At 40.0% G+C, this 22,516-nt stretch overlaps 1 protein-coding gene and 1 long non-coding RNA gene across 7 annotated transcripts in view; one reads left to right on the top strand and one right to left on the bottom strand.

The window, feature by feature from the left end:
• Positions 1 to 18,304, bottom strand: part of LOC107321121 (uncharacterized) — a 382,609-nt gene extending 364,305 nt beyond the window's left edge. Inside the window, exon 1 of one of the 2 annotated variants that reach the window (XR_014945662.1) lies at positions 17,341 to 18,304. This is a non-coding gene — a long non-coding RNA (uncharacterized LOC107321121). The remainder of the gene's footprint in view (positions 1 to 17,340) is intronic. The other variant, XR_014945663.1, reaches the window with a different exon arrangement.
• Positions 18,305 to 18,331: 27 nt separating this feature from the next.
• CBLB (Cbl proto-oncogene B) overlaps positions 18,332 to 22,516 on the top strand; it is a 116,691-nt gene continuing 112,506 nt past the window's right edge. Inside the window, exons 1-2 of one of the 5 annotated variants that reach the window (XM_085546118.1) lie at positions 18,332 to 18,568; positions 19,280 to 19,438. In XM_085546118.1, coding sequence (XP_085402244.1) covers positions 18,425 to 18,568; positions 19,280 to 19,438 — 303 coding nt within the window. In that variant the 5' untranslated portion in view covers positions 18,332 to 18,424. Of the gene's footprint in view, positions 18,895 to 19,279; positions 19,439 to 22,516 lie in introns of all 5 variants that reach the window. The other 4 variants (XM_015877632.3, XM_085546131.1, XM_085546135.1 and 1 more) reach the window with 4 other exon arrangements.

Raw genomic sequence — 22,516 nt, 5'->3', positions numbered from 1 at the left:
AGCTTCAAGTCCATCTCAAACCCATCCTTTTCCTTCCAGTATTCTCTAGCTTAAAGCAGACGGTGCCTAGTAAAATCAAAGCAGGGACAGCTTCTGTAGGAGGTCTGTTAGCAGTCTTACGTATGCTGAATTCATTATATTTTTTTTTTTTTCTTAAGGAAAACTTAAATCTCTGAAAACTTTTAGCAGATGTATTTTTTAATATTTAACCCAACAGTTATTGTTCAAAGAAAACAACGTTTGTCACATTTCCCTTTTTAAGAGCAGAACAATGGCAGGATTGGAATGAAAAAGGGCAATGAAAACTAGCGGTGGATGTTCCTGCCACTGTTGCTTAGGGGCTGTCCCTGTCACGTTCGAATAGGCCTTCTAAAGCTCGATGATTGTTGTTTTTGTAGCAAAGGAAGTGATCGAATTAACCACAGACCATTTGTTTCTCCTGTTGCTAACTCATTTCATTTCTTACCAATGTCTAAATGTACTGTGGGATTCTTTTGCTTGTTAGAGATTATTTCCTGCATGCCCATGTAGGTATTCTATTATCATTCATTATCAATGCAAATAAAAGTTTCTCTTCTTAAATGCTTGTTTATTTAAGACACCCAACTTGAAACATCTCAGCAAAACAGGTATTCAGCACTTCTGTCGCTTCAGAGGAACCGAAAACTGAAGCATCAAAATTAATGGATTGTGTCTGAAACATTAAGCTAAAACAGCATGCACTTTTAATAGGTCAAAAATCAATAGCAAATTATATTCTGGAAAGTAGAAATGATAAGCGAGAACAGAGCTGCAGATGACAGAACCACTGCCTGTGAAACAATGGGGAAGGAGAGTAATTTAAATAAACCGCAGGGCTATCCTTTAGAGAAGCAGCTTCTGTAAGTCTCCACTGAGTGTGAGAAGCATCATGATCTTAGATTTTCTTCAGTCCAGTTCCTGTTGATGTACCTAATGCTTAGATTACTTATCAGTTCGGAGAAAAAGAGATGTCCCCTTACAAATCTGTATTCTCTACCCAATTTCTTTACTCAAGCACACATTAACACAGTGCTTTTCTGCCTCTTTGCCCTCTCTTAAGAATAGATGATTTTAGAAGAGGACAGTAAAAGAGAACTTAATTTCAACTTCCCCTGCCTGTTCAGATTAAGTGATACAATGCAGAGACTGAGAGCAGCAGAAAAGGCTGGCTGCAGTTGGAATAAGGTAAATTGTTACTACCAGGCAGTAGGAAGGAAATGGGAAGATCTTTGACTCACAGGTGTGTCTGAGTCAGAGTTTCTTGTGACGACAGCTGGGAGAGGTGATAAAATTATGCATTTCCCCTTTCTTGGGCTATGATTTCAAAACAGCCAGCAGTAAGAAGCCATCAGTTTACAATGTCTCTGCTTCAGCTATGGCAAGAAGAGTTGGAAGCACCAGGACTGCATTCCAAAGCCTTTTCAGATGCATAGTACAAAGGAACAACTTTCCTCATCCAACCACTACACACTATTTAAAATTCATTGGAGGAAAAGTCTGATGTTAACATTATTTATGAATAACCACTCATGGTTATAGTTGCAAATGATTTCCTAATTGCTGCCTTACTTCCAGTGTTGCTTTTAAATTCTAAATTTTAATCACAAGGGCACGTGTGTTTCTTTCACAGAGATAATTATCATATGCATTACAGCATCAGCTCTCTCTGAAGGGAACCGCCAATAAATTTGGGAAGCTCTTTGAACTGAGTCATCTCCACTTTTGGTATGTGCCACTTAAAGAATAGTCTTATTTTCTGGTTTTGGACAAATGTGGATTTTTAAATACTATAGTGAGGAATTCTTAAAGTCTTTTGTAGGGGACAGAATTGCTAGAATTATATTTTCCTGACAGAAGCTGAAGATTAACACTAAGGTTATCCCAGAAGAATAAGAGCCAAGTGATTACACCTCCTCTATTCTCCCTACCTCCATTTCCCTCAAATAGCTCCCCTTATAACAGAAATGTTCTTCAGTTTGATAGTCAGAATCTTCTGACAAATTAAGGAGCACTTTCTTGTCACTAACGACCTCCACTTCATTCAAATTTCATCCAAAATTTTTATGTGTATAAATATTCAAAAGCTTTTACAGCTTCTTCTAAAGAATCAGATAAAGGAGGAAAGGTTTGGGGCCATTCATTAGAAAGGATTTCTACCATCAAAGGGGAAGGAGTCCATATTGAATATCAGGTCATTTGAAATGTGCCTTTGATTTTCAAGTAGCCAAGTACACCCTCAGCGCTTAGCAACTACAAAGCAGAATAATTTTGACCTTCCCCTTTTCTTCTGTATGCCAATATACCAGATAAACTAATTATTGTCATGCACTCTCAAGATAGGAAACTGAAGTTACAGCAGCCTCTTCATCTGGGAAAAGAAACCTGTTATAAAGTGATCCATCTAAAGAATGAATTTATTTCCAATTTTAAGTATCCTTGTTACTGCTCATTTCCTCCAAGCCTCCACTGCTCACAATTTAAATGAAAACTGAACTATATGTTTCTCTCAAGTAAAAGCCTGAAGTATGAAAGAATGAAGAACTCTGAAACTTATCCTTAAAGTTTCCTCCTCCTTCCTATGAAAATATTTGGAAAAAAACAAAAAAAATTGAAGTTGTAAGAATGGAAAAGCCATTGCTTGCACCAGGTTAACAGCATAAACAAACACAGAAATATCAGCTTTCAAAAAAGTAGAAATTCTACTCTCTAAGTCTAGCTGACGTATGCAAATGATATACAGTATTACTATAACAAGTGAGTACCATTCCCTCTGGGAATAATTCTATTCCAGGTAAATCTCTGGATTTCAGAGTAAGGTAAAATTCATTCTATACTATGCTTGTAGTGGTAAGGTTACAAATTCAGTTCAGTACTGACGCTGATCCACATGAATTAGTGAAAAGAAATGGTGCTAGACTGTGATGCTGTTTCCTGGAACAGCCTCCCACCAGCTTACACACTCTGTGGTATTGTGACTGGCTGGGAAAGGCAAGAAAATTATCTGCAGAATTATACTTTTTTGAACCTGAATGAATATACTCTACCGCTACTCTTCATGATACAGGAGTAAGACATAGCTGAAGGAAGAAAAAAGGCATGAAAGTCTTAAGCAGGTTATTATGATGAATTGTTTAGCCATCTCTTTGAAGAAGTCGTCCTTTTTTTCTGAAGGACTGTCACATGAATACACTCAAAAGACATCTGGAACAAATGAAGAGGAAAGATCCACTCCTGGAACTGATGCCAAACCCAGTGAGAATAAAGAAGCAGAAGAGATGTCCAGTAACACTCTCCTTGTGTTGTCTTGAACTTAGAAGTAAAGCCTTTTCCTAACTTAGGAACAGCAGTTATCCAGAGTATACAAAATCCCTTTTGACCTGTTACACATCACACATACTGATTAAAAATAAATAAATAAATACATTCAAAGTGATATGAACATAAAGTACATTAAATAAAGACATCATAAGAGTCATACTGCAACTACTGTGGAAAACTACCATGGACAGAAAAGCAACAAATGCCGATGAGCTGAGCTTTACCCATAACTATTAGTGATTTATTACAAAACAGCTGCATTGGGACATTTAAACTACTATTTTTTTATTATTATTTTTTTTCCATTGCTAGCTGTCTGTTACTAGTTGGAAAGAGACTCAGTTCTACTTGTCTGCTTGGCATTTAGCACCATTATCCACCCACACAGCCTACTTGAAATGGCACCCACACTGGAAATTTTACACTTTTAAACTTCTATTTTCCATCTGTATCAAATTCCACAACATTCCAGTTGCAATTCCAGAAGTCAACTGTATTGCTTTCATGCCTGCTGTGCTGCTCATAGTCATTATTTTTGCTCTTTTCTTGCTCTGTTTTAAGCATGTTGAGGAGCAGCTTAAACTCTAGTATACTCCATGTGGGTTAAAAGTTAAACAGATTGCATCCAATTGGTAGTAAATGAAGGACTGGCAAATTAAAAGAGCAAAACAACTGAAAAAAATATATGTGTTGGTTAAATTCTGCATTCAGCTTTTAGTGAAGTTGAGATTTCATGATATAATGAAATAATACTTATGCTGTCCAAGGGCATCTTGCTTCAGCATACATTCAGTTACCACTTCCCTCCACACACAAGTCAACTACCCACGCAACCTGCCTTTGTAAAACAACAGCAGTACTAAGAAAAGTAATTTGGGAAGCATCTTGCCAGCTTGTAGGGAAGGCAGAAAAATCTCTTTGAAAGTTAAATTTGTTACAGCTAAGGGAAAAGAAAGCATGAGTGTTTTTCAAACTCTTGTGAACAGAAATGTGGCAGACCAACAATAGCAAAGTATCGAAGCTTTCTACACTTTCCTTATCAGTTATGGTTTGTTCAAAGGTCCATCACCCTTAGCATAAGCAACTGAATTTTGAAATTACATTATATTAATTTCAACAGGCTTTGCCTTCAACAGAGTCAGTTTGTTTCTTGCATCACTTTCTGAACTGCAGCAGACATTTTGCCTTCATGTTTATAGCATTTCTTTCCTATGCCTAAGTATCAAATGAGTAGTCTCAGTGCCCAGGAAAGAAAGTGGTACATGCAGACACACAGTGACAAGGAACCATCTCTTACAAATCAGAGTCCATACTTCACTGTCCACTCCTGCACAGCTGTGGTTTGAGGTATTTCCGTATGATGCAACACTTCAGCTCTGCACATTCAGTTATGCTCGACTTTCTTTCCACAAAGACTGAAGAGGTTTTTCAGTGCCTCTGAAGTTGAAGCATTTGGATTGGCACTAGGAAATAAGGAATATAAATCTATGCTCATTTAATAGAGCCATGTATTTTGGAAACTCTGAGTACGAACAGAAGTAAAGCAGCAAGCATTGGGCTCTCAGAATGCTCCCGTAACATTACAGTAAATATATTTTACAGATTAGAATTTCCTCCAAAGTGCCTCAAAGAGTCAGCTGTCCAATAATAAGCCAATCTGAAATAATCAGAGCCAATACCACCCACAGACATGCCCTTAGTCACAGTCAAGTCTCTTGCTTCCCCTTAATGACACCAATAGAGTCTACTATTCAGCAGCCATATAAATTTATAACATAGCTCAGTGGAAGGAAAAGCTGCTTAGTACTTCTGCCTGTGCTTAGGATGGGAGGTTAGAAGGCTAGGCAGAAAGAAGACAGAAAGAGAAGTAAAAGCTCATCCAAAACATTTATCAAGAAAACATCAATGCGGACCTGGCAATGACCCCCTAAGTTCTCTGAAGTGGCATTTCTTTTTATTACCTTGCAAAAATAAGGAATAATAGAAGCTCATTGTGGTATATAACTTGCCTTTCTACAACATTTATTCTTTCAAGCTTCCCAGTTGCCAACATGCAAGGTTAAGAGAAGACAGTTCATGAATCTGTGTAGGCAGTAGGACCTAAGATTACAGCCAAACTACTATATTTGCTTATAATACACACAATGTCACTGTCACAGTCAGCAAAGGCCTCTGGGGAGCTGAAAAGAAAAGGACACAGGAGGCAAGAGAATAAACAGTGACAGAAACAAAGCACAGACCTTTTTCCTACATCTTTTCCATTAAGAGGTGATTCAATTAGGATTTATACAAGACTTTGAAGTGAACTTAGAATTTCATTGCAGATCCCCTTTAAATAGCTTTATTAGTAAATCTAACAGATTTTTCTTCAAAACAAGCTGTAAACAATTAGTACTAAAAAAGAAACACACACAAACTCCTTTCATATCCAATTATTTTCCCCTGGCCCCTTGAATAAAACAGTCTTTCCAAAAATAATGTGCCAGACAAGCAAGCAACACTGTTGAGAATTTTATAAATATCATATCATAGAATGGCCTGGGTTGAAAGGGACCACAATGCTCATCTGGTTTCAACCCCTCTGCTATGTGCAGGGTCACCAACTGCCAGACCAGGCTGCCCAGAGCCACATCCACACCATTCCCCCTTGTCCTATCACTATTCACCCTCTTAATGTCATTTCCTCTCCTGTTTACACGCTCCCTTCAAGTATTGGAACACCACAATGAGGTCTCCCTGGAGCCTTCTCTTCTCCAAGCTAAGCACATCGAGTTCCTTCAACCTTTCCTCATAGGAGAGGTGTACCAGCCTTCCAGCTCCATTTTAGTGGTCCTCCTCTAGGCTCACTGCAAGAGCTCTGTGCCTCTCTTGTGCTGGGGGCCCTAGGCCTGGACGCAGTACCCCAGATGGGGCCTCACAAGAGCTGAGTGGGACAATCACCTCCTCCTCCCTACTGGCTGCCCCTTTTTTTAATGCAGCCCAGGATATAGTTGCCTTTCCAGGATGCAAGCACGCAACTGTTTCACATCCAGCTTCTCATCTACCAGGACCCCCAAGTCCTTCTCCACAGGGCTGCTCTCAAAGGGTTCTTCACACAGTCTGTATAAACACCTGGAACTGCCCCAGCCCACATGCAGCACCCTGCACTTGGCCTTACTGAATCTTAACAATGAAGAAACAGAGCCAGGTTTATTATTAGATAACTCCTTTTGTCCACCTGAATAGTTCTTTAAGAATTACAAGCAAGCAGTCACCATCTCAGAAGAGATTTTGTCTTCCTAGTCCTGCAGACCTTGCTTAAGTAAACTACTTAAGCAAAGAGGATCCACGCTTATGTAATTACTAATCCAGGTCTTCATTTTATCATTATAAAATACATCTTCCATATGCATGCTTGCATAGAAAAGAATGTTTCATAAAGCTATTATTTTTTAATAGTTATGCAAATGCCTTAGTGACAGACAGTGAAACAGTCAAAAACAGATAGGAAACAGAGAAGCCATGAGAAAGGGGGCTGGGAAACACTCTTTTTATATTTAGTCTTATACACATATATGTATATTTAATGGAAAGATGTCATATACGCACACACAAAAAAAAACCCTCCAACCCAAACAATGAAAAATTCCTGTGGAAGTCTTGTACACTTCTCAAAGACATATTTTACATTTTTGCTGCTAAACATGCCTCAAAAGCTGCAGTGAAAATTCAGCCTCGTTTCAGTAGAGCTCCTGGACCCAGATAAAGCTTAAGCACATACAAATACTTATAAAATGGGAAACTTAATACAGCATTAACTGGAGAAAATGATTAAGCACAACTGAAGACATAAATACACAAAATTAGTCTTCTCGATAATAAAGTTTTACTATTTAGACAGCCACATTTTACTTGTTGGTTTAAACAAACTGTGACGATTCCAGTGATGTCAATTTACTCTGACTATAAATCTCCCCAGAAAAAGGCTCAGCCTATTTTAAAAATACTATACTACCATTACATCGTAAGAAATCTATTTAAAAAAAAAAAAAAAAAAGCAATTTCAGCTGTAATTAGTGCTAATGCCTTTCCTGCTGATTCTACACGCTTGTCATTCTGAAAATACCATCAGCTGAGCAAAAACCAAATCTACCTAAACGTAATTCTATACTGTGAACCTGGATTTACTTCACAGAAAAGTCCTGCATTTTTCTCCTGTTTGTTCAGAATAATTTGACATCATTGTTTCCAAAATGTCATAAAAATTCTACTGAAATACAATAGAATTGTGCAAGAAAGGTTCAAATACAGCTTCACATAACAACTTGTGGGCACAGTGCTTCATGAAAGAGCTGCAACTGATGAAAAATTATTGTACTCTATAACCAAAGTTTTGACTTATTTTTAACCTACTCCTTAAGTTGTTTAATAAAAAGCATTTTAGAATTTGAAATTCTGTCTGCAAAGCATATTTAAAAGAAATAAGTCTCACGGCAGTTTTTCTGTTCTATTCGGTGGGTAAAGAAGACAAGTGAAATATTCACAAAGAATATAAAATCTTTTAAGCTCACAATTCACTTCCCAGGAACTGTCTTTAGTATTCACTCAAGTTTTGCTATTTCAGCAAAAACAACAAAACACAAACATTCTTCCAGAGTAAACTGTGACTTCCCTAATGACAACGAGATAAGCTGGTCAAAGTGAAAATGCAGGAAGTTTGTACAGCAGTGTAAAATATCTTGCAGAAGAAGCTGAGCTATAAGCTGACAGCCAGACGAACTATGTGAGTAATTGGGCACAAATCAAGCTCTAGTCACATAAATGGCAAAGAAGATTTCAGGTTTCTTTTGCATACAAATAAATATCTTGGTAATGTATCATCTCAGTTAATACAGTTTTAGCTGCAGTACTAAGCAGGAAGAGATCGGAAAGCCTGGAAAACCTGGTAATCAAATACACTTGATTCAAGCATAACATTTTATTTCCATACCATCACTGATATCAGCACAGTGTTGAGTAACAAGAAACTGCTTTTCTGTTCCAGTTTAAGGAGCAGGTATTCATTATAAACACCGTTCCATTTGTTTGAAGACTACCCACTTATTCTGGCTAAGGAATGGGCCCCTCAACTCATCCAAAACTGTGAAAACATAGGAGCATTTTGTCTGAATAAATTTCCAAAGGTGATGTTTGTATGATAACGGCAGTGAAACCAAGCCACTTAACTAGAGCCACAAGTCTATATTTTTCCGCAGATTGCAAATTTAACTTACTGCTTAGAGCACCCTAGCTCCGACTCCACTGATTCCTTTGCCACTTCTTTTTTTTTCCTCGTTTGGAGGTCACTGATACGATGGTATGCACCGATATTAAGAGCTTCTGTTAGTTCTGTCTCTATACAGTAGCACAAGGGAGCCTGGAATTAAACACATTTTCCATGAGGGCGTTTGCATAACCAGTGCTTTTCTTGAAGATTTTTAAAAGGTTTCATTCACTGTCCTGATTGTCTTATTCCAAGTACCCTTCCAGAAGCTCAGTTTTTATAGCATTCACCCATCATAAATTCTGAACATTTTCTTCATTTATATAGAGGAGATTTCTGACTAGCTTACGTGCTACATTTCTGCTTTTTGGCCCAATCAACTGCACTTTTCATAGGCTTCACTGCTCAGTAACCACGCTTGATAGATTTAAAATCCAACTGGCATAATTTAGTCAAGCGAATTCAAGTGGAAGGAAAAATATAGAGAGCCAATGAGTCAAGGGAAGCAAGTTTTAAAAAGAGCATTTTCAGCTTTGGCTAAAGGGAATAAATAAATAAACAAACAAACAAATAAAAGATGCATATTGTTTTTTTTCCCCCCCTTTACAAATTATTTTAGCACTCTGTGATGGCATGTATTCAATCATGCACTCTACAGTATCTATCATAGTCTACTTTCTAAAAGTGTTAATGTTAATTGTTTCTGTCTCCAACAAAAGTGACAACAGCTTACAATACCAGTCTTGCTACAATAAAACAGATATTCTATATGGGCAAGAGAAATGGTGGACATGCACGAACACTCTGCTGAACTAAACAAAAGTAGTTCCAGATACTGTATTATATCATGGGGCTATGCAAGGTTATGAAAATGAGTTGAACAGCATTGAGAGTTAAGCTAAAAATGAATTTAAATGCAGCAGAATATTATTTTATTCATGGGACACAAAGTGAGCTGTTCCTGCCACTGTATTGCTTTAGCTGAGCACCAGGTTATAAGAAAAATGCAAGAATTCCCATGTATTTTTAGAAACGGTATTGTACAAGATTACTATTCTTAGCTTCTTTGTACCAATAGATAGAGAAAGCTCTCTAGGACTACTCATTTTTCTATTTTAAAGAATTGATTACCTCCTTCAGAAGAAGCTTTAAAAGTTCTTTGCCTGAAGTCCTGAGCCAAGCTACCTACAGTCCTTCCAACACACGGACTTCCATCCATGAAAGTACATCACTTCACCCACATCAGACAGTGAAGCTAGCCAGCTACATACATCCTATAAGCACAAACAGCACAAGGAAAGTCTTGTTGAGCTCCTGTGCACATTGACCCAGTACCTCTAGCATCATCTCACACTTCAGCAGTGAAATTAATTGCCATTTCTCAAAGCCACAGTCATGGGTTAGAAAGAATAATCCAAGAGGGTACAGATAGAATCCAAGCTCAATATATGCAGTGCACAAGAAATAAAGAGTTAATCAACAGATTTTCTTCTCCATCAACCTGACAAAAGTTAAGTATGCTGCACAGGGAAAACCAGATATCCTAAACTTCTCGGCAACAAAAGTGGAACATTTGTTCCAAAACCATTTCAGGAAAAACAGATTTGTACAGTTGCAAAAAGACAAATATCAAAAATTCAGTTGCTGATACTGAGCTAAGCAAAAGAATGAACATCCAAAGCTGCTACTGCATAACGACATTAACCACTATTTCTTACACAAATCTGTAGCATTTAGACCATCTTCCATCACGAAAAAGTAAAGACAGAAAGTATTCCCAAAAGGCGACCATTGGGACACAATTCTGGTAATTTCTGCAAGAGCAGAATGAAGCATATGAGGAGGATCTATCACAGGGCATGGATGACTTTTAGCTGGATAGTGAAATTGTCTTTGTTCATTTTTAGATCTACTGCAGTAAGAGATTGAGAAGAACAACTGCAGTGTTATGCTATTTAAAATCCTAGATAGTAATTAACCCAAAAACAACAAAGCAAAACAAACATAACAGAAAGGGGAAAAGACATTATTTGCACAGCAGGCTTCTACTTAAGCAAGTAGAGCTGTTTTTATGTTTAGCTGCAAGTGACCAGTAACTGAACAAAATAAGAGCACTTGGACACACACATCAAAACCTTATTAGGAAAAAGTAAATTGCACCTTCAGTAATTAAAGCCACTCTTTGTTCTCTTTGATACAAGGGTGGTGATGTTCTGTTGCACACTTCCTGACTGCTTAGACTGCATACATTGAGAACAAGGCAGAAAGTAACAGAAATTCAGGGAAAAAATAAAAATATTAGTTCAAATTCCAATTCTTTATTGGTTTTACTTGGACCTCCTTATATTTCCTTTGAAACAACGTGCCTTAATCTGAAACTTAATAGAAACAAGCATTAATACTATCCCTTAGTACAGAATGAATAAAATAATGAGAAAAACATGTAGTGTGCACTGTTTAAAATATGACTGCTTAATGCATTAAAATGAACATTTCAGAAAGGCAGAAATCACTTATTCTTTTCCCAGAAGTCTCATTCACTGGTTTTCATTTTTGTTTAAAAAAAAAACAAAAAAAAAACCAACAAAATTAGTCCTGTAATGAAGAAGAAAAAAGTACAATCATCAATTGCATTACACAGAATGAGTAACTGATGCAAAAAGCTGCTCAACTCAGACTGAGAATAATGGAATGCTCTGCAGCATTCAGAAAATAATTACAAATATCAAATGCGTTCAATTTGATTTTGCAAATGACCAACGCAAAAGCAAAATCTCTCAGTTCTATTAAAATTGCAACTTGCCTTACAGAACATATGGCCTACTTTTCGGTTGGAAAAGATAACTTATTTTAAATGAAGCTAAGCAAGACGAAAAAAAAAATCAAATGAGTTTACTACACCGAGTACACACAGTTGCCATCTTTACTCACAAAGAAAATATTCGTAGAACTTGAAGCATACAGGAAACATAGATAGACCACAAATTCATAGTGAGATCATAGCAACAAAAAAAATAGTTGTCTTCTCTCTACAAAAGATGGGCAGAATGTTAGAGGCATGAAAATAAATTTAAGCAAATAAATCATAATGTTTCAGTTACTACTTCCTTGCACTGCATTTTTCCTCTATTCAAGACTTCTGTCTTACTAAACTGAAAAATATTTGCTTGCTGCAGAGAAGTCTGTGTGCCACTGACTGTCTCATTCCAGTATTTTAATGAAAGCTGCTAGTAACATAGATCAACCACTCCTCTCCATATCCCCCTCCCCCCTACACACACACACACTAATTGAGGTTATTTAGATTTGCAGAAGCACAGAGGAAGTCTTTTCTATGCTAAACCGTGTTCAACAAACACAAGCTTGTTTCCTGTTAAAATGTGGCTCCAGAGAAGGATGGCAATGGAAAGTCCCTAGGCACGTATTTTACAACAATTTACCACAATATGGAAATCTCAGAAATTCTTGTGAAAGCGGAGATATTTGAATTGAAAAAAAATAAAAAAATAAAAAAAAAATGAAAGCTCTTCATTCTCAAGTCAAACAAGAACTCCCAGTTGTATTTGGACAGGATATTAAATAGGATATTCAAGTTAAATATTGCTGCTATTGTTTTATCAGACCAAGGAAGAATGAAGATAATGGTACTTGGCAGGAATTGAGTTAAGAAAAAAAAAAGAGGATTTTGAAATTGATAACTTTTATGCTATAACACAGATGGGGTACATTCAAGAGGTAGTGCTAAAGTGATAGAACTTAGTTAAAGCTTTTGCACCTGCTCTGGCAGATGGATGCAATTAATAACAGAAAAGAAACAGAAGAACTCATGTAAAATTGCTCCCTGAGGGTTAGGTTGTTTTAAAATTAAGCTGACGTGCTTTTTTTTATTACCACATATCACAGCAAAGATGTGTTTTGAAGTGGGCTGTCTAGTTTACAGCAAATGAACTCATTAGCAAGGTGTATAGACAAACATAGGCCTGGCCCTACAATTAGCATTCGTACTCAGTCTGCAACCAGATAACGTATAGTAAAGGAAATTGCTCATAGGAAAGGAAATCATCGTTTCCCATGCAAAGCACAACATCATATTCAAGTTGATTTTCTCCTGGCATGAATGAAAGATTTGAAAACGTAAGACTGAGAACTTTAGTCAATAAAATTCTTGCCATTGTATTTCCAACACTTAAGTGTATTTCCTCCCTTAAGTAGTTCAATTCTCACAAACAAGAAGCTATTTGAAAACAAACTTCACTATCTGAAGTCAAACCACTGTTAACAAAGATTAAAGGCCTCCTATTACACTAAACACATGCACCTGTGTAACTGATACGCTCACATACTACCACTGTATGCATATGGAGTTGTGATGATCTAAGGCTACAGCAATTCATGGTGTTAAATTATTAGGCTACTCCCCAGTACTTTTGGTCCACATCAACTGGTGTTTTCCTAAATGGCTCCAGGGAGGTTCAAGGTTAGCTGAGGTCATAGATCATTCCTTTCTTGCAGGTACTTGAGTTGACGGGGTAGTGGTGTAGGAATTCTATGAGAACTGTGGCTACCATCCATGTCATGCCATGCTACCTGGCCTCAGGGACAGAGAACAGTGTCTGGCCCATTTCATTTACAAGCATAGTCAAGCTTAGCTTGTCATTCTAAGTCAAGGATAATAAGAGTATGTAAATTCTCAGCAGAGAACTAGAACACCAACAATATATTCCGAGCAGTTGTGCTGTCACCACAGCAGCCTGCTGAAGCAAAGAGTGGTATCTACAATGCAAAGTTTCTACAAAACTTTGGAAATCAGTCTTTTATTATTATTATTATTATTTATAGTAACTCCACAGCAAAATTGGATGAATTTATTCATATTTCATGCATGAAAATCATCTGCATTACTAGAAACCAGAAACAAAACTGAGAATATGCAGGTCCGAGGACACGATGACCATTAAGAACACAAGTACATGGAGGAAAAATAGCTAAGGGGTTGTTAGAAGTGGATGAGTTAATTGGGTGGTAAACTAATGACTAACTGCCATTGTTATCACCAAATTTCTTGAAGTAACCATGCAGCAAGGTAGGAAAAGCATTTGTTATACCAACTGCAGTTATCAGTAAGAGAGTTCTGAGTGCCACTGGTGATCTGTTTTGCTTTATATCTCTGCATTTGCAATGATAAAACAGGTAAGTATATTGCAATCTGATTTAAAACTTATCCAAAAATGGTAGCTTGTAGCTTAACAACCCCCCAGCTCATAAATAAATTACTTCATTTGACATCTCAAGAGCCTAGCATCCTTGAGGGCGTTGTAAAATACAGCATGAAAGGATTTTCCATTTGCTCTGTATTCAGAAGAGCTATTAAAAGTGAGTACGTAATAACTGGATAATGACAGGGGCAGACAGGATACACACAAGACCTTGTACACTTTTAGAATGGTCTAAATAAATTGTACCTCAGCAGATAGATCCAGAACTTAAAGACATTAGTTGCATTTGTTTTGCTTTCATACTGAACAGACTGGTGGAAAGCACTAGAACAGTACTTGGTTCTACCTCAGAGCCTCAGCTTCCTTGCAAAAGTGTCCGGCTGCTTTCTGCTGGGGCACTGCACCCACTGCAAAGAGCATGACCTTTTCATAGCCATCACTTTAATGACTGAACTAACAGTACACCAAAGAGAGCCACATCCCTATGAAAAGCTGTCTTTTCACAGTATTTTATGCACCAAATTGTCGCCTCCCGATCCAGCGACAAGTCAAGGCTGCCTAGTGACTTTACCGTGCCTCCACGCACGGGGAACAGACGGGACACACATACAGTGCATAACGCCAAAAGTACAAGTTTAATGCCTCGCAACAAACCCTATATAGTGGTACAGGTCACCACCCCTGGCAGACCCTCGTGACCTCCCTGACTCCACCCCAGGCACACGCAGGCACCACCTACCCAATATGTAACATCTCCCCCCTCTTTATCATTTGTATGCAACACCAAATCAACATAATCAAGAGATAACTTTGAAAGTTTAAGGATTCTGGGATAGTCAGGGTGTTCTGTTACAACCAGCGAGAAGTTTCATGTTCACGATTCAAGATAACTGACTTTAGCTTTTATAAGTGTTGCTACCATAGCATTTAACCCAGCACAGTGTAGATTATATTTACCTTTTAACATTATATCATACATGAGAGCAATATTTCATCCTATTTAGGTGCCTTTAAGTAAAACGTACATTTTGCTCTCTTCACCGTTGTAATGCTTCAGCATATTTTTCCAAAAGTTACTTTAGATGGGAGCGAAAGAAAACACACAAATGAATAGTGCTTCCAAACCACATACATTGACTGACTGAAGAAAATCAATATTTAATGGCTGGTAAGCAAAAAAAAAAACAAAATATCTCTTGTGCTTCCAACTATTGTCAATGGCTCTAATTAATTTCATTCAAGAGCAGCAAAGAAGTTTCATTCAACCTAATCACCCCAGAGGAATGAGTCACCAGCAGAGCAAAGAGAAACTAGCGAACTTATAGTAAAAATCACAGTGGATAAATGTCAGTTTACTTCTATTAGCTTGTAGTTCTGTTTCCTCGCTTTCTATCAAGCAGTTTGCATTTCCAACAAATGGTATTAGTTTGCCTTTCAGTAAAATTGCCAGGTCTGAAATCCTTACCTTACAAAGGGACTTAGGAGTACCAGACAAGGCTTCTTTCACTTGCTCTTTATTTCTTTGTCTATCCTACCTTGACTCACAGCCACCTTCTCTCCATTCTTTTTATTATAGGATCTTACAACAGTTATCCAATCATCATGACACAACTGAACAAAAACTTATCAAGATTGAGGGCCTTAATTAGGTATCAAGCTTACCTAGGACCCTTCCATTTAGCCTGAAGAGAAAACCAATTTTTTTCCTTCCCACAGAGATTCAAAGTGTCTGACTTTTCTCTTTGCTTTGAATCACCCTGCTGTCTTTTTGTGGTCTTTCAACAGATCTGCATACAGCAGACTAGCTTCTTAATTTAGGCTACTGAAGTGCACAAAGTTCAGGAGTGAGATTACCTTCTCACATGCTCCTCTGGACAAATGGGCATCAAAATAAGCCAGCTAGCCAGTACCTTCAGCCACCACCTTTTCAAGAGCCTTTTATCCTCATGTACCCCACCGATCTACTCAACAAGTTGTGTCCTTAAGTTCTCCACTGCTAACAACCATATCCCTTGAACTTCAAACCCACAGCAGCTGCTTGCTCTACCTCTCTCAGCCTTACTCCTCAGCTGTCTTCTGTCAAATGGTCCCTTCACTCTGCATGCTTGAAAGCACAAAGGCAATGCTGTGTCTTCTAGTCCTTTCATGGCATAGCACACAGAAGTTCAGCTTATCTCAAACATTCTTAATACTTTAGCTGGAGGTGTCTGTTTCGCTCTCTTGTCCCAGATAACTAGTTTCCAACACAAATTCACATAACCCTCTGAGGACACTATTTCCCAGAATATCTGTACTTACTGTACAGCACAGACAATGAAAAAATGAGGTTGTCTGAAAACCACTGTGTTTTCTAATACAGCTGGATTTTTGCTTAATAGCACAACACACATACACACAGGGATGAAGGAAACCAAGCTGCTTATTCCTGCTGGCTCGGCACTCAGATGAACTGCAAGACAACATGACTCAGCCCAGCACGGCAACCAAGTCCAGCTCATAGACCACAGCTCTTGGCAGCACACAGATATGAAGAGAATGACATAACAATGAAAGCAGAACAATCAACAAAAATAAGGAAAGATTTAAGAAGCTCGTGAAAAAATGTTAGATCATCTGATTTACCCACAATCAAAAAAGCAGAAGGAAGAGCAGTCACTACCAACCTAATCTTATTCAAGCAGAGCTACAAGTGAATAAAAGAGATAGGGAGAGCTGCCAGTGAGCAGTATTAAAATCAATGCTGAAAACAACATAGGAAAGAGAATAATTCAGAGCCTACAGTGAAATGAGAGGCTTCCAACCCACTTAAGGCAAGTGCTTGCCAAACTGTATTTTAAAGCTAAAGAGGAACAATGACCTTTGAGGGAGACCTTAATGATGAAATTTTAGTTGTTGTACCTATGCCCACAGTAGTAACTTGGCACATTTCAAATCAACAGGAAGATAACTGCACTAAAACTACCTGTCAATGACATTATAAATAAAAGGAACACCAAAATCATAGAATCATCATAGAATTACCCAGGATGGAAAAGACCTCAAAGATCATCAAGTCCAACCACAGCCTAACCATAGTACCCTAACTCTAACAACCCTCTGCTAAATCATATCACTGAGCACCACATCCAAATGGCTCTCAAACACATCCAGGGATGGTGATTCAACCACCTCCCTGGGGAGCCTATTCCAGTACTTAACTACCCTTTATGTAAAGAAGTGTTTCCTAACCTCCAACCTAAACCTACCCTGGCACAACTTGAGGCCATTTCCCCTCGTCCTGTCACATTTCACCACTGAGAAGAGACTTGCCCCACTCTCACTACAGAATGCTCCACAGTAGCATTTCTATTGTTTTTTCTTCAATTGCTGCTTTACTAAGAGCTAAAAATTAAGGGAAACAACTACAGAAATCCCACGTTTGCTGACGTGCAGAAAATCAAAACTTAAAAGCAGTCTTCAAAATAATTATCTTCGTAAAATAACCGCAAAGCTTTAAAGTGCTTTAGCTTCTTTGTATGATAATTAATTGCAAGATTAACTCACACAAAGCGTAAGTACGTCCTGGAACATCTTCAAAGGGCTCTGAAGTCAAACGCCTTACACTCAATATGCCCACGCTTCACTTTCTCCTCTCCAGTGTTCACCGGTAACATAAACATTTGAGAAGAACTTGCCCCTAAAACAGAAGTATTGCATTCATTCATCAGCTGGGGTTTATTTGCTGTATACCCACAGAAAGCCATAAATATTTGGGGAAGTTTTTAACATGTATCCACTCATCGCCCTGAGGAACAGCTGCCAGTGTCAGCTCTCCAGCGCATCTTTAACACAGGAAACCTCACTGCTTGCTTAACGAAAAGCCCTCTGTCATAAGAAAAGATAGCAGACTACATGTGTCTTTGTGTGCCCTGGTGGCGCAGAGGTTAAGGACACCACTTTGCAACACCGGAGACACCGGTTCGAATCCCCTGTGGCGCAAGTGGTACAAGTGCCGCTCTGCTACACAGGGGCTCGAATCCCGGGGGTTGGACTCGATGATCTCAAAGGTCCCTTCCAACCCGCACCACACTGTGATACTGTGTGTGAAGGAAGAGGAGCTCCTGCTCTTTGTGACAGCACAACTCTCACAAGTGTGAACAAGAGCCGTTTGGGGAGAAAACCAGAAGGCAGCTGGTTCTCAATCTGCATTGTATACTTCAACAGGACAGAAGGGCAGCAGCTTCACGACCATCTCCCACAGCCCCGTACCATAACAACGCGACTCGCCAAAGCCAAATCCCCTCAAATCCCCTCCTGCCCATTCCAGCCGACGAGGCTTCAAACCACCCACTCGGGCGGGCACGCGTGATGGGGCGGGACCGGAAGCTCCTCCTCCTTCCTTCCAGCCCTCCCATTGGTCAGTTTCCCTATCACTCTCAACACCGCTTCTCCGCCCCCTGTCCAGCTCCAAGCTCACTTGCTGGCTTCCACGTCAATAAAAGGCATCTCAGCGTTTTGATTGGCTGAGCGGAGGGCGGCTGTTCCCGCCTGAGGGAGCAGGGCGGTGTTCAACCGAGCCGCAGCCCACTCCGCCCCACTGGGGTCGTGTTGCGCATGCGTGGTGCCGAGCCGTGGCCTCGGGGCGGGCATGTTGCGAGGAGAGGAGCGGCCGCCAGAGCGCCGCGGGGCGGGGGAGGGAGCGGGGCAGCCGGAGCTTCGCCAGCCTCACTTTCCCGGAGCTCGCGGAGACCACAGCCCGCCTGCGGCTGTGAGCTGTGCCGCATACAGACCTGTGCGTGTGCTTCTCTCTATCTCTTCTCTCGCTCGGTGCTGCCAGACGCTCGGTCGCCGCACACGCGGGGCTGCGGGGCGGGCAGGGCGGTGGGGCAGCAGCTCTCAGCTGTGCTCGGGGCAGCGGCGGTGCCGCAGGGCTTAGCCCCGGCAGGGTCTCGCTTAACACCGGCGGCGATCGCCGGCGTTCGCTGGGTGCTGGCACAGCGGTAGGGACGGGCGGGATGCGGTGCTGCCGCCCCCCGGGGCGCTGAGCGGGAGAGCTCCGCCAGCCGCGGCCCTGCGCCTCGGGGCGCGGATCGGTGGAGGAGCCCGCGGTGACTGTACGTAAGTGTCTGTGTGTGTGTCTGCCCGCGGCCTCTCGGGCTGCTCCCTCGCTTCACACTGATTATTTTTTTCCTCCTCTCCTTCCCTCCCTCCTTCCCTTTGGCCGCGGCACGTCTCACGCTTTTGTTGCGGGGTGGGTCCGGGGCGGCCGTGCCGGGCTCCCCTCCTTCCCGGCCCATTGACAGTAAATCCGCGATGGTCTCCGGCGGTATGAACTCAGCCCAGGTGGGCTTAGGATGTTTGTCACGGGAAGTTCAAGTCTTCCCTGAGCGTGCCCTGCTCTTGCCCTTTCCTGCCTGCGGAGAAGGAAGTGTTACCTCGCTGGCTGCGTGACGAGATGCTTTGGAGCACCTTGTGAGTCTGTGTTCTCTGTCCCTTCGACCAGCCTAGCTCTCAGATGGCCAACTCTCAGAACGGCAGGAACCCACGCAAAGGACGGATCCTGGGCTTCATCGATGCCATTCAGGATGCTGTGGGCCCCCCCAAGCAGGCAGCTGCTGACCGGAGGACTGTGGAGAAGACCTGGAAGCTCATGGACAAAGTGGTGAGTGTGTATGTGTGGACGCTGGGTGAAGAACGGGGATATTTAAACAGATGCACATGGGGAAACAGCATCTTCCTGCAGTTTCAATTGCCATACTCTGCGTGCTATGAAGAGTAAGGGGTCTTCTTCAGTCTTAAGCACAGTTCATTCCCCCCCCCCCCCCCTTTTCTTTTTCCTTTCCCGTGGCCTCCGGCTATGTGTTTTTTTTTTACTTTTTATTTAATCTTGGTTTGTGTTGGGAAAACAAATATGTGTGTTTGCCTCAGGCTATTGTTATTTTCAGCTCCTTTAAAATGACTCAAACTTGAAAAGCTGAGCTGTCCTAACAAGAAGCTGCTTAACTTGGTCTTGTAATCACATATTCTGTGTGTTTTGCGTTGGATCACGTTGTTAGTCTGCAAACAAGACCTCTGAAGCATGAAACTTAGTTAAGCTCATCATCCTGTGAGACGTGCTTGTGATGGTAATGTAGATACGTTTGTGCTTTTAGGAATGTGCGTGGGGACTGGGAGACGTCACTCTTGTCAGTTCTGTAAACACATTTGTATGGCACACCTAACTTTTCAGCGTGTGCTCCGCATTTCTGTGATTTTTAAAGTACTTCAGATTTTCTCTCTGAAACTAGTAGTACACTCTACAACAAGTGATTTTTGAGGAAACAAGAGGATAGACTTAAGTCTTCTAGATCTTTTCCTACATCCCTGAACTGGCCCTAGAAATTTTGTTTGGCGTTATTTAAGGTAACACCTCGCTGTAGATTAGCTTGGAGAGTTTCTTAGCAATGATAGAAGTAGTTTGATTTGTAGCACAGATAGCTGTTCAGGAGGTGCAGGCTCTCTATTTTGTGTATGAGTGATGCTTGACAGCTTCCTCTTGAAGCTGTTAGCCTGAGGTCCTTGTATCAAGTGCTATTACTTTTTAACTCCAGGACTTAGTGTAACTGTTTGCTTTCTCTGTGGCTCTTTTTTAATGCAGGTGTTTAACACCTCTTGAAGTTCCCCAGCAGTTACACTGCTATAGCAGAGACAGTTAATTTAACCTAATAGGCCTGGATGAGTGGTGATTTGGAACTATTTGATTTTATTTGATGCTACAAGAATAGCAACAGTATTTCTACCACAATTTCTGACAATGATTATAAACTTTAAAAAACAGCCTTCATACAAATGGAGTCAACACAAAGTCTTTGACATTTTTTCTGCTAGTGATTAGGATGCTGTAAACAGTGAGCATCTTGTAATGAGAAGTGCAAATAGAAACCCTAGGAAGCAGGCGCTTTTCTTTGGTAGAGGGAAGTTTTCTGCTTGTAAACCAGGAACCTATTTTTGAAGCTGTTGTTGAAGCCATGTGGGGAATGTACAGCTTAATTTACAAGCCTGTATGGTACTGGTGTCCTTGGGTTGTTTGTATATCCACAAATACCAGAAAATCTTAACCCTGAGGCTTGGACTTGCAGATTACTTTTACTCATCTATTACAGGGTAACTTTATTTGTTGACAGTGCATCAGAGCAGCCAGCAAGGCCTGTCCTGTAAAATTCACTGGGAAGGCTGGACATTGTACTGTGCTTTTATTTTTTTTCTCATTTTACGGGACAAGTGTCCTCAATTTGGATCTTTAATGTATCCTCTTTATGCTGTTCTCAGTTAATCAAATTTTATTTCCAAATTATATTAAAGTATACCAGACAGGATGATGTCATAGTGTGAGAATGCTGTAGCTTTCTGCTTGATTTTTTTAGTGTTTGGTACTTAGAGTGAAAGGATGTGTTTGAGTAAATTTAATATGTTGGCAAACAAATTTAAGTCTCAGCCTCATGCGACAGTAGGCACAGGAAGGCCGTTCTATCATCTGCCTAATTTCAAAACCAAGGATTAAAGCCAGGAATAGAAACCTGCTCATTCAAGTGTTTCTTCAAATCCCCTTTTTGCAGCATATCCCATGACTGATGTCTGTGGTTGTTCACTGATAAAATTAATACCTAGTGAAGGCAGTAGGCTATGCAAAATCAGTGGGATGCCACCCAAGGTAAGATTGTGGGTTTGAGGTCTGTTTTTGCTTCTTGTAATAACAGTCATCATTCTTGTTTGCTCTTTGTCTATAATAGCTGTGATAACCATTGTTTTGCCATGGTTGGGTGGCTAAAGTTTTTCTCCTATTCTAGAGATGTGAGTGAAAGGGAGGGTGAAAACAAAGCAAAGCTGCTATTTGACCAAAGGATGAAAATAGAGCAGGCTTAAAAACTACAAGCAAAGCTCAGTTTCTCCCAGTTTACATTTCCTTTTTTTCCCTCCTTCCATTCTCTACCATTCCTTACACACTTTCTGCTTTTTCCTCTATTAGCAGGTGGTGTCACCTGTATGAATTATTTGTCTCCAACAATAAGATATTAACCATGACCACCAATGTTGGCACTTTATAAGATAGGTTTTATGGTGTATGTAAAAACTCTGCCTAATGAATTTAAAACCTTGAAACTAGGAGTGCATTACTACTGGAAGATGATGGTTATCTTGGGAAGAACTTTGAGAGAGAATGTCTATTACATAAAGTGTGGGAGCAGTTCAGGTAATTTACTGCTCTGTCTGTTTAGACTTGGCAGTACTATTGTGCATGTTGTGCTATGGTGGGTTTTAAGCTAGTGGACATGTTCTGGACAGGTTTTTTTAAATGTTACAGGAACTTTCAATCATTTTTTCAATGCTTAAACACATTGGTTCAGAAAATGATGCTTTCTCTTGGCTCACCTAGTTGTTTGACATTGTAAATGGAGATTTGCTGTTTTACTAGTTATCTAAGAGTAAATTGGAGTGCATCTCCAAAGCTTGTACTACTGACCTAGTGTCTAAAAGAAGTGTTACTGCTACAATGTAGCAAGCAGTATGGTACATACTTTCTACTGGTATTGTCAGTAGACAAGTTTTCAACTGAGTATGAGCAGCTGGAGTGCAGTTCAACAGCTTGAAACCCTGTGCTGATTGGTTTTTCTCTGCAGAGTGATCGTTACATTAATGCATAATCTTACAAATCCACTAAATGTCATTGATCCAAAAGGGATCTAGAAAAGGAAATAAACTG

This window comes from Coturnix japonica, chromosome 1 (assembly GCF_054131305.1).
Source record: "Coturnix japonica strain WE chromosome 1, WE-NBRP24, whole genome shotgun sequence".
Classification (NCBI taxonomy): Eukaryota; Metazoa; Chordata; class Aves; order Galliformes; family Phasianidae; genus Coturnix; species Coturnix japonica.
This window is presented reverse-complemented; position numbering and strand designations above follow the sequence as displayed.